The 12,863-nt window shown below is 40.6% G+C and overlaps 1 protein-coding gene across 2 annotated transcripts in view; it reads left to right on the forward strand.

Annotated features, from left to right (window-relative positions):
- DZANK1 (double zinc ribbon and ankyrin repeat domains 1) overlaps window positions 1-12,863 on the forward strand; it is a gene marked incomplete at both ends in the record, with an annotated part of 68,963 nt that overhangs the window by 34,925 nt on the left and 21,175 nt on the right. For both annotated transcript variants that reach the window (XM_079718338.1, XM_079718339.1), the window contains 2 exons: window positions 6,020-6,184; window positions 7,525-7,732. In XM_079718338.1, coding sequence (XP_079574464.1) covers window positions 6,020-6,184; window positions 7,525-7,732 — 373 coding nt within the window. The remainder of the gene's footprint in view (window positions 1-6,019; window positions 6,185-7,524; window positions 7,733-12,863) is intronic.

The raw sequence follows: 12,863 nt of genomic DNA on the forward strand, positions 1-12,863 counted from the left end.
CTAACAATCCCATGAAGAAGTCGGCATTTACTAGCCAATTTAGAAGAAAAATACTTGCTTCCTTGGGGCCGTTGTATAATATTTCTCTCTGTTTGGGGGGTTTGTTCTCATCTCGGAGCAATTACTTGGGAAGCTGGACAAGCATGTGATGATCAGTGTAGTCAGCACGTTAGTATCAGCAGGCAGGAGGTTGCGATCCCGGGGCCGCCAACACAAAGTACCGCAAACCGAGTGGCTGGAGACAGCAGAATTTCATTGTCTCACAGTTTTGGGCACCTGAAGTCCAGAATCAAGATGCTGCCAGAGCCCTGTTGTCCATGACGCTCTAGGGAAGGGACTCTCTCCAGCTCCCTGTGGAGCGCATCACCCCAGTCACCTGGCCACCTTCTCCCTGTATGACTTCACACCCTCTTCCCTCTGAGTGTGTGTCTCTCTGTCTCCCTTTTTTATAAGGACACCAGTCATACTGGATGAGGGCCCCCCTAATGACCTCATTTTATAATAACTTGATTACCTCTGTAAAGATCCTATTGCCAAATAAGGTCACATTTTTTAAAGAAAAAATTTAACCCCTGGTGCTGCGGTTAGGACTCCTCTTTGGAGGAGACACAATTTACCTTTAAAAAAATCTTTGTTTTTCATATACTTGTAACTTCTTTTCTCTGCTTTTTATTTAAATTTTTCTTTTTAATTGTTGATTTACAACAATTCACCCCTTAACAGGAAGGTTGGCCAAGATATCTTTTTTTTTTTTTTTTGGCCACACCACGTGGCTTGTGGGATCTTAGTTCCCCGACCAGGGATCGGACCCGTGCACCCCTGCTGTGGAAGCGCAGAGTATTAACCACTAGATGGCCAGGGAATTCCCCAAGGTAACTGTTAATGCTGTGTCTAATTACTGACAGTCTAAGACTAGCTGATTTGAAGGAACTCTTTTTGTTCCAAGTTTTATAGAGTTATTATTTATAAGCAATAAAACTCACCTATTTTAATTTTACAGGTTAATGACTGTTGGTAGTTATATACAGTCATTTAAACCACCACCACCGTAAAGATACAGAACAGTCCCGTTACCGTAAAAAGTTTCCTCATGTTTCTTGGCAGCTGAGCCCCTCCCATAATCACCAGCCCCAGAAAATACTCATCCCTTTGGACCCTGTGGCATTACCTTTTAAGGAAGTATGTAGCTCTTGTGTGTGTGTGTTTGATTTCCTTCACTTACCATAATGTTTTGAGGTTCATTCATGTTGTATGTATTAATTTTTATTTTGTTTTATGTTTTGGTTTTTTGGCCATGAGGCATGTAGGATCTTAACTCCCCAACCAGGGATCGAACCCTCACTCTCAGCACTGGAAGGCAAAGTCTTAACCACTGGACCACCAGGGAAGTCCCAATTTTTAAAAAATTTTGATCATTGAGTACTATTCCACCGTATGGATATAATATAACGAATTCATCCATTCACCAGTTAACAGGCACTTGGGTTGTTTCCAGTTTCAGGCCATTATGAATAATGCTGCTGTGAACATTCCACATGCAAGTTTGTATGTGGATGTAGTTTTCATTTCTCTTGGGTAAATACATAGGACTGGGATTGCTGGTTCCATCTAAGTTCCTCTTTAATTTTATAAGATGTTGCCATACTCTTTTCCCAAAGTGTCTATACCGTTTTACATTCCTACCAGTGAGGTATGGAGGTTCCAGTTTCTCTGCATTGTCACCAACACTTGGTATTATCAGGCATTTTTTCATGACATCCCCTCTTTACCATTTTAATGTCTGTAGGATCTGCAGTGTGACTGCCTCTTACGTTCCAGATGTTTGTAATTTGTGTTCTCAGTTTCCTCTCTCTCTCATCCTCTCTCCTGCCTTTTCTCTCTTTTTCTCAGTCTCTCTCTCCAGCTAGAGACTTATAAATTTTAAAAAATTTATTTATTTATTTATATTTGGCTGTGTTGGGTCTTTGTTGCGTGTGGGCTTTCTCTAGTTGCGGCAAGGGGGGTTACTGTTCGTTGCGGTGTGTGGGCTTCTCGTTGTGGTGGCTTCTCTTGTTGTGGAGCACGGGCTGTATGTGCACAGGCTTCAGTAGTTGTGGCACACGGGCTCAGTAGTTCTGGCTGTCAGGCTCTAGAGCACAGGCTCAGTAGTTGTGGTGCATGGGCTTAGTTGCTCCTTGGCATGTGGGATCTTCCCAGACCAGGGCTCGAACCCATGTCCCCTGCATTGGCAGGTGGATTCTTAACCACTGTGCCACCAGGGAAGTCCCATAGAGACTTAAAACTTTTATTGATCTTTTCAGAGAACTAGCTTCTGGTTCATTGATTTTCTCTATTTTTTGGTTTCATTTTTTGGAATTTTGCTCTTTATTGTTTCCTTTCTTCTCTGTTTTAGATTTTATTTAATATTATTTTTCTGATTTCTTAAGGTGAGAATTCAAATCTTTGATTTTAAATTTTTCTTCTTTTTAAAAGAGACTACAAATTTATCTCTAAGAACTTCTTTAGCAATATTCCACAAATTTATGTAAGTTGTATTTTTATAATTCAGTTTAGTTTTATTAAAATTTTATTAAAGTATATTTTCTAACATCCCTTGTGATTTCTCCTTTGACCTATGATTTATTTATAGGTTGGTTGTTTAATTTCCAAATATATGGGGTTTCCCTTATCTTATTGTTACTCATTTATAATTTTATTCCGTTATAGTCAGAGAACATACCCTGTATGATTTGAGTTATTTTCAGTCAATGAAAATTGTTTTATGGCCCAGTATATAGTCTAACCTGGAAAACATACCAGCTGCACTTAAAAATGTGTTCTGTCATTGTGGGTATTCTATGAATATCAATGAAGTCAAAGTGTAATGTTGCACAGATCTTATATGTCTTTGCTGATCATATTCTAATTGTTCTGATAAATGCTGAGAAAGGGGTGTTAAAACCTCCAACAATGATTCTGGAATTGTTTACTTCTGTCTTTAATTCTGTCACTTTTTGCATCATGTATTTTGTTAAGCACATAAACATTTTTTATTGTTATGTCTTCCTGGTGAACCTAACCTTTATCCTTGTGAAATTTCCCTCTTTATCTCTTGTAATACATTTTTTCCCCTAAACTTGTTTCATCCTATATTGATACAGAACCACTCCAGCCTTCTTTTTTATTGTTTACATGGAATATTTTTATCTATGTATTTACTTTCAGCCTATATAGTTGAACCTTGTCTGTGGCTTCCATATAGTTGTTTTTCCTTTTTATTTTTAAAATTAAAAAAAATTTTTTTTGTTTTTCCTTTTTTAAAAAAAAATCCATTGTGATAATTTCTGCCTTTTAAGTGGAATGTTTTGTCCATCAAAGGTTAATATAATTATTGATATGTTTGGGTTTTGATCCACCATTTTATTATTGATTATTGATTTTTAGTTTTCCCATCTGTTTTGTTTCCTTTGTTCCTACTTTCTTGCCTTTTGTGGGTTTTTGCATAGTTTTTAGAATTATATTTTAATTTTCTTGTTGGCTTTTTAGCTGTATTTCTTGGCATTATTTTTTAGTAGTTACCCCAGTGATTAAAATATACATTTTTAACTTTTTAGTCTAATTAGTTATTATTGTACCACATCAGGTTAAATACAGAAATCTTGCAACTGTATAGGTTCATATCCTTTCCCCCATCCTTTATGTTATACATATTACACCTTTATACATCATAAACCCTTCAAGAATGTTGTGGTTTATGTTTTAAACAATTGTATGGCTTATAAAGAAATTAAGAGAAAAAAGAATATATATATATACACATACACACACATATACGTATGAATGTATATAGGTATAACTGAATCACTGTGCATTTCAATGAAAGGTCTGAAGGCTTTGTATTTAGAAACCCAGATTAGCAAGTTTTGTATCAAAACCCTGCTTTAACAGCAGGATAAATAGAAATTTAAGTCTGAAGGAAAAGTTTCCAAAGGGTTTCTCCTTTGATTTTATCCCAAAGAGTCTTCCTTTAATTGCACATAAATGGGGCGAGGATAAGTATATATTCTAAAGGTGTCTTCTTTCTCAGAATCTGTGGATGTTGGGAGCTGGTGTAGCCTCTTTCTGGATAGATGTCTGTTTTAGGACAACAGAGCAGTCCCTGAAGTAAAACAGGATACACTGGGCGCATAGTTTTCTTTGAGGAAAAATTATCCTTAGTAAACACTTTCTATAATGTGTGCACACATTCTGTTATCAATGGAGTCAGTTGCTCATTGATCGATTGATTCATTCAGCAACTACTTGAAGGGCTCCCAGGTGCCAGTGTCCCAGGTCCTGTGCTTGTGGGGAAAAGTGTGAAATGAGAGTCCTTTCCCTTCAGGAAATCAGGTCTAGTGGGAAGAAAGCTGACACAGGGAGCCTGACCCTGTGCTGAGCACTCCTGCGGACTGCGCTGCGCTTAACCAGGTGAAATCCCGCCGCAGGAGCGCCCCGAGAGGGAGCCACTGTGTTGAAGGGGCTGCATGGAGTCGTGGATGAAAGCCAGGTGATAGCGTAGAGTCGGCTGGCCTGGGTTCAGATCGCGGGGCTCACCCCCTCGGTGCCTCGCTTTCCCTCATCTGTAAACAGAGCCGACCAGGGCGCCCGCGGGCCAGCTCTGCCGTGGGGTTTAGCAGCGGGAGCAAAGATTCTAGTCCAGGTCCGCCTGCCAGAGTCTCAGAAAGTCTCACGAGACAATCCCAACTCCCTCCCGCAAAGAAAATAATTCTTCTCCTGTGTCAGGAGTGGCAAGTAAGTTGACGTTGCCAGATGGAAACCAGAGTCCGAAGGAGAGAGCGTGAGCCGCAGCCGTGACCCCTCAGGCCACCCCCCTCTCCTCAGGCTTTTTCTCTAGTAACATCCTCACAGCAGGGCGGTGGGCACGCTGCCTTTGGTGTCCCAGGTAACGGGGGCTTCAAGACAGGTGAGGCACCAGTTTCATCGACTTTCCATGAAGGAGCGCATGCTCTTTGTTCTAATTTATCCGCTGGTGAAGCTCATCATAGTTTTACTCTTTGGGGCAGAAGTACCATATTTCCAGGGTTCGCACTGGTCTGGGGCTTCCTTCTCTTCTGGATTGCGGGGGTGGGGATTTGAGTACTGACCCGCCTGTACGGCCCTGTGTCCACCCGTCCACGTGAGAGCAGGGGAAGCTTGCTTCTGAACTTGATACGGAGCCTCCATGGGGGTTTTAACACAGCTTCTCTGTGCCTCAGGGCCCCCACCCAAAGCCAGGCTCCTCCCTTCCACAGCCTTGCTGAAATCGCTTCTTGGGATTTGAGTCCTAGCACCTATTTCCCTAAGAAACTGCAGACAGAGATCATTAGTTCTCTCAAATGGAGAAAGTCCCTCATTGCTGTTTTCATCTGCATTTTTTGAGGTTAAACCTTTTCACTCATCTATTGACTCCTGGTGTTTTCTTCTTTTATGAATTGTCTGCTTACCCTTTTAATGAAACACTCAGAATTATTTATTAGAGTAAGGGTCACATGTAAATAATGCAAGAGGTTTTGTGTGAAGGGTTAGTCTCCCTTCCCATCCTAGTCCCACCGCTCCTACCCCCAGAAGTAATCACTGTTACCCACTTTCTGAGGTCTCCTTTCAGCCATTAGATGCATTAATAAGTAGCTGGTAGTTTAATATGAACACAGACCCAGTTCTTTGCTCCTAGCAGTGTATCTCGTTAGTAACCTCCTCATTTTTTCTGCTGTCTGTATGTCCCGTGGTGCGTTTAGACCATCCCCTGGTGCTGGACGTTTAGGGCTGGCTGTTTCCAGTTATTTCCTCTAAAGCCACAGTCCTGCAGGGAATGGTCTTGAATATACTTCTTTGTGAATTTGTCCATCTGTAGGATAAATTCTAGAAGGTAGAATTACGGGGTCAGAGGGTATGGGCCTGTGTTCTTTGGGTGGCTGCAGATTGTATGGTCTGGGCGTAATTTGTATGGGAAAATTGTGTCTCTGATATTCATGAAAATATAAAAGTATTTTCTATCCTCTAGCCTGGCGTTGCAACTTGCTACTCCATTTGTTATAAATGTGGAGCCAGCAATCGCCCATCTGCACGATTCTGTGGCTCCTGTGGTATTTGCGTCAAGTCCTTGGCAAGACCTAGTGTGGAGAACAGCTTGGCTCCAGCTGCTGGAGAACCTGGCCCTTTTGCTGAGGTGAGGCCTCCATGGTAGTAAGAACTGGACCCAGGAAGGGGTTGTGACTCTGAATTTGTGTCCTCGACCCTGTGAGCCAACCCAGGGGAAGAGAGCCGAAACACTTAGACATTTTTCATGGACTTTCAACTGGGTGTGTAAATAACTTCAACCTCGTTATGTTTTAAACACTCGAGTGATTTCTTCAGAATTCAAAGATGTAAATATGCATTTATCTGTAGTAAATCGAGGTTTAACTGCATGTGCGAGGTAATAGATGTAATGTCATTAGGGAGCTTTAAAATACGTGGGATAGAATGTACTCTCGTCTCGTGAATTTCTTATGTAACACGCCAAGAACTTTCCCCCTGCTCTTTCATATTTTAGAAAACTTATATTGGGTTCGTAAAATTGCTTTCGCCACTTATAACAACTGGGCATATTGGAGGAAGATCTCACAAGGTTATTTTCAGAAGGACTTAATCTGTAACCAGCTTTGTGTTAGACTTTTATGAATTTGTCTAAGCTACAGAAAGACTTTTCGGGTTTCTTCTCTTCTTTAGATTCTTTAAATCTCTTCATTAGAAGAATTTGAAGATTGATGATTGTTAGAGAGAATGCACATGCACTCAGCAACTTTGCATTCATTTTTAGGGAGTTCATGGTTTCTTAACCCAAATGAAAACACTTGCAGATCCCAGGACTGCCAATAACCGAGGTGGCACCTTTGTGCAAATGAGACATGGTGTTTTTTTTCTCAAGACAATTGACTGCCATCTGTTAGAAATTGATTGTAATTTACTAATTTTGTTAGACATTTTCTTTTACCATAAAAATTGTCCTAATAAGTATGCAAACATACAATGTCCACTATGTGAATATTACCCCCTTTAGATGCAATGCTTCTGTGCAGTGTGCAACGTACATATCCTGGCATGGTGGTCCTCTCAGGTCCCCAGGCCCAGATGCAGGAGAGTGTCTCAGAGAAAATGTTGGTGCCCAGTAGTTGAGTGTGGATGGGTAGTAAAGTCTATGCTCCTCTGGACTGTAGAGCTGAAAGGATAGATGTCCAGACCTCAGGCGGCAGGACAGGGAGCATCAGTTGATTTGCCGAATTTGAGACAGTCAGTGGATAAGGAGTGGGGCTGGCTTCAGGGCTCAGGCTGGGAGTTGCTGGGAAAAACAAGCAAAGAAGGTGAGGCAAGGCCTGAAAACCCCTTTTAGTTCAAAGTACAGTGTTTTGGAGATACTTTTACTCCTGATTAGAATTGTTTTCTGTGATAAAATGGAGAATTAATTAATTTATATTATAGTTTTGGGTTTTGGTTTTTTTTTTAATGTTTTCTGCCTTGCTCATACAGCCTCGATCTGCCTGGCAGCCCCTAAATGTTCCTTTGCCCAAGCCTGATGCTGGGCCTAAGAAGGATGTGGGCACACAGACCACTGGCCTGTTCTACCCGTCTGGGACCCTCCTGGCAAAAAAAGAACTGGAAATGGCTTCTCAGAAGCAGAGGCAGGAGAAAATGAGTGACCATAAACCTCTCCTCACAGCCGTCAGCCCAGGGAGAGGTGAGACACATTCTCCTCTCAGAAGGGAACCCACTCTTTCCCTGAAAGAAAATTCCATTTTTTATCTTCCTTTCGATTCATTTTTATGTACAAGAAGTGCCTTTATTTTTCTTTTTTCAAGTAATTTTGCTTTGTGTGAATAATAGCACTTCCTTAAACTTTTAGCATGTTTTGACTCTTAGCCCCGTTGTCACGTTGGTAAATGAAGTCGCACATAAGAATGTGTACTACTAGCACAGAAATGTGCTTAGTCTGCGTCGTTACTGCTGGCTGCCATAATCTCTTTTTCTATTGTGGCAAATTCACATGACATAAAATTCACCATCTTAACCATTTTAAAGGGTACAATTCAGCGGCATTTAGTATATGAGCAGTACAGCCATCACCACTGCATTTCTAGAACCTTTTCATCCCCCCAGAAGTAAACCCTGTACATCCCGCTCCCAAGGGTGTAACAATCACTCATCTACTTTCTGTCTTTATGGATTTGCTTATTCTGGACATATAAGTGGAAGCATATAATATGGTCTTTTGTGACTGGCTTCTTTCACTTAGTATGATGTTTTCACGTTTTGTCCATGTAACATGTTTTCAGTACTTCATTCTTTTTTTTAATAGCTCAGTGATATTCTATTGTGTGGATATATGACATTTGTTTGTATGTTCATCAGTAATAGACATTTGAGTTGTGTCCAGCTTTGTGTGTGTGTGTGTGTGTGTGTGTGTGTGTGTGTGTAAACAGGTTTGACTGTTAAGAATAATGGTGCTCTGAACATTCACGTAGAAATTTTTCTGTGGTATATGTTTTCATTTCTCTTGGGTATGTACATAGGAGTGCAATTGCTGGGTCAAATGGTAACATGTTTAACTTTCTGAGGAACTTCTGGACTGTTTTCCAACGTGACTGCACTATTTTACACTCTGACTAGCAGTGTATGAGGGTACCGATTTTTCCACATCTTTATCAGCACTTGTTATTATCTGACATTTTCATTACAAGCATCCTAGTGGGTGTGGAGCAGCGTCTCATTATGGGTTTGATCAGCGTTTCCCTGATGACTAATGATGCTGAGCATCATTTCATCTGAGTTACCTGATTTATTAGCATCCAGTTGTCCATAGTATCCCTTTATAATCCTTTTTAGGGCTTCCCTGGTGGCGCAGTGGTTGAGAGTCCACCTGCCGATGCAGGGGACACGGGTTCGTGCCCCGGTCCGGGAAGATGCCACATGCCACGGAGCGGCTGGGCCCGTGAGCCATGGCCGCTGAGCCTGCGCGTCCGGAGCCTGTGCTCCGCAACGGGAGAGGCCACAACAGTGAGAGGCCCGCGTACCGCAAAAAAAAAAATAATAATAATAAAATAAATAAATAAATTTTTTAAATAAATAAATGTAATCCTTTTTATTTCAGTAAGGTTGGTGGTAATACCCCCTATTTAATTTCTGATTCTAGCAATTTGAGTCACTTCTCTTTTTCTTGGTGAATCTAGATAAAGATTTGCCAATTTTGCTGATCTCTTTTCAAGAACCAACTTCGGGTTTTGTTGATTTTTTTTTTTTTTTTTTTTTTGCGGTACGCAGGCCTCTCACTGTTGTGGCCTCTCCCGTTGCGGAGTACAGGCTCCGGACGCGCAGGCCTAGCGGCCATGGCTCAGGGGCCCAGCCGCTCCATGGCATGTGGGATCTTCCCGGACCGGGGAATGAACCTGTGTCCCCTGCATCGGCAGGCGGACTCTCAACCACTGCGTCACCAGGGAAGCCCTGTTGATTTTTTGTATTGCTTTTCTGTTCTGTCTTTCATTAATTTCTACTCTAATCTTCATTATTTCCTTATTTCTTCTTGCTTTAGGTGGAGTTTGCTCTTTTTCTAGTTTCTCAAGGTCAAAGATTCAGGTCTTTTTTGTTTTTTAGATGAAATTATTTATTTATTTATTTCGTGGGGTTCAGGTCTTGATTTGAGACCTTTCTTCTTTTTTAATGTAGGCATTTACAACTATAAATTTCCCTGTGAGTGCTGCTTTCACTGCATCCCATAAGTTTTCATTTTCTTTCAACAATGAATTTTCTAGTTTCCCCTGGGGTTTCTTCTTTGGCCCACTGGTTGTTTAAGAATTATTTAATTTCCAAATATTTGTGAGTTCCCCAAATTTCTGTCTGTTACTGATTTCTAGTTTCATTCTATTGTGATCAGAAACATACTTTGCATGATTTTAACCCTTTTAAATTTATTGAGACTTGACATGGCCTAACATATGATCTATCCTGGAGAATGTTCCATGTGCCCTTGAGAAGAATATATATTCTCTTGGGGGTGGAATATTCCATAGATATCCATTAGGTCCTGCTAGTTTAGAGTGCTGTTCAAGTGTTCTATTTCTTGCTGACCTTCTGCCTAGTTGTTCTATCCATTTTTTTTTTTTTTTTTTTTTTTTAGCGGTACGCGGGCCTCTCACCGCTGCGGCCTCTCCCATTGCGGAGCACAGGCTCCGGACGTGCCGGCTCAGCGGCCATGGCTCACGGGCCCAGCCGCTCCGCGGCATGTGGGATCTTCCCGGACCGGGGCACAAACCCGTGTCCCCCGCATCGGCAGGCGGACTCTCAACCACTGCGCCACCAGGGAAGCCCTGTTCTATCCATTTTGAAAATAGGGTATTAAAGTGTCCAACCATTATTGCTGAGTTGTCTATTTCTCCCATCATTTCCCTCAGTTTTTGCTTCATGTATTTTGGTTATCTGTTATTAGGTACATACTTACAATTGTTTATAATTGTTATACCTTCATGATACCCTTTTTCATTATAAAATGTCCCTATTTTTATCTAGTAACATTTTATTTGGTCTTAAAATCTATTTTGTCTGGTATTAGTATAGCCAGTCCAGCTTTCTTGTAGTTGCTGTTTGCATGATATATATATTTCCATATTTTTTACTTTTAATCTGTTTGTATCTTTGAATCTAAAGTGTCTAAAATCTCTGTTTTTTGATTGGGTTGTTAAATTCATTCCCATTTAATGTTATTGATAAAGTTGGATTTGTGTCTTCCATTTTACTCATTCTTTTCTAAATGTTTGTGTCTTTTTGTTCCTGTATTCCTCCTTTACTGCTTTCTTTTGTGTTGCATATTTTCTAATGTAAGATTTGAATGTTTAATGGGTTTTCTCCCCCTATATATTGGGTTGGCCAAAAAGTTCGTTCAGGTTTTTCCATACCAGCTTATTCCCTTAGTTGTTGCTCTAGGGCTTACATTATACATCTTTTTTTTAATTTTAATTTTTATTTATTTTACTTTTGGCTGTGTTGGGTCTTCGTTGCTGCATGGGCTTTCTCTAGTTGTGGCAAGCAGGGGCTACTCTTCATTGTGGTGTGTGGGCTTCTCATTGCGGTGGCTTCTCTTGTTGCAGAGCATGGGCTCTAGGTGCGTGGGCTTCAGTAGTTGTGGCATGCAGCCTCAGTAGTTGTGGCTCATGGGCTCTAGAGCCCAGGCTCAGTAGTTGTGGCACACAGGCTTAGTTGCTCCTCGGCGTGTGGGATCTTCCGGGACCAGGGCTTGAACCTGTGTCCCCTGCGTTAGCAGGCAGATTCTTAACCACTGCACCACCAGGGAAGCCCCTTACCTTACACATCTTATCAGAATATGTTTCAGATTTATAGTAATTTAATTCCAGTGTGACACAGAAATGCTACTCCTATATAGCTCTGTTCTTTCTTCCTGGTTTTATAGGTATATATAACAACAATGCCTACATATATATATTACATCTATATATGTTGCAAACCCAACAAAACACTGTTATATTTATTACTTTATATAACCTTATGTCTTTTAAAAATGCTGAAAGAAGAAAGAACTACAGTTGACCTTTGAACAACATGGGTTTGAACTGTGTGGGTCTGTTTATATGTGGATTTTTTGTTTTCACTGTATGCTTACTTCAGTACTACATGATCCACAGTTGGTTGAGTGCACGGATGTGGGGCCATGGATACGGAGGGCCAACTCTTAAGTTATATACAGATTTTCAACTGCATGGGGGCTTGGTGCCCATAACCTCTGTGTTGTTCAAGGGTCAACTGTATTATATATTTATGGCTTTTGTTATATTAGCCTCCTTTCTTCCCATTTCTAGTTGTCTTTGTTTATTCCTGTGGATTTGAGTTACCATCTGGAGCCATTTCCTTAGCCCAATCAAGCTTTGCTCCTGTCCACCTCTTTTGTGCTGTTAGTGGCCAAGATATTACATTTCTATGTGTTATTGGACAAATACTACACCTATATACATATTATTTTATGCAATATATTATTATATTTGTTAGGAGAAGAAAGGAAATAGGCATTTATAATGTCTTTTATAGTTACATGGTTACTTTATCGTGCTCTTTGTTTTTCTGTGTGTATGGATTCACATTACTGTCTGGAGTCATTTGCTTTGAGCCTGAAGAACTTACTTTAGTGTTTCTTATAGGGTGGGCTGCTAGCAATGACTTCCCTCAGTTTTTTAGTGTCTGGTGATGTCTTCGTTTTGCCTTCATTTTTGAAAGATAACTTCTGGGAATAGGATTCTTGGTTGACAGGTTTTTTTTTTCTTTTGAACGCTTTGAGTATGATATCCCACTGTCTTCTGGCCTCCATGATTTCTGGTGAGAAATCTGCTGTTAATCTCCTGCAGATCCCTTGTATGTGATGAGTCACTTCTCTCCTGCTGTTCTCAAGATTCTCTGTTTTTGTCTCTTAAAAGTGTGTCTTTTGGTGTGGACCCTACTTGGAATTTGTTGAGCTGCTTGGATGTGTAAATTCACGCCTTTCATCAAATTTGGGAAGTTTGGGGCCATTGTTTCTTCAGATAGTTTTTCTGCATTTTGCTTTGTCCCCTCTTCTGGGGTTCTCATTATGCATATGTTGGTATGCTTGATAGTTTCCTGCAGGGTTCTTAGGCTCTGTTCCTGGTTCTTCATTCTTTTTTTCTCTCTGTTTTTTGCATTGCATAATATCTGTCGATCTGTTTCTGAATTTGCTAGTTCTTTCTTTTGTCAGTTCAAATTAACTTCTGAGTCTCTCTAGTGAATTTTTCATTTCAATCATTATGCTTTTCTGCTACACAACATCTATTTGGTTCTCTTTATATATAATTTCT

The sequence above is a fragment of the Hyperoodon ampullatus genome (assembly GCF_949752795.1).
Source record: "Hyperoodon ampullatus genome assembly, chromosome: 14".
Lineage (NCBI taxonomy): Eukaryota > Metazoa > Chordata > Mammalia > Artiodactyla > Ziphiidae > Hyperoodon > Hyperoodon ampullatus.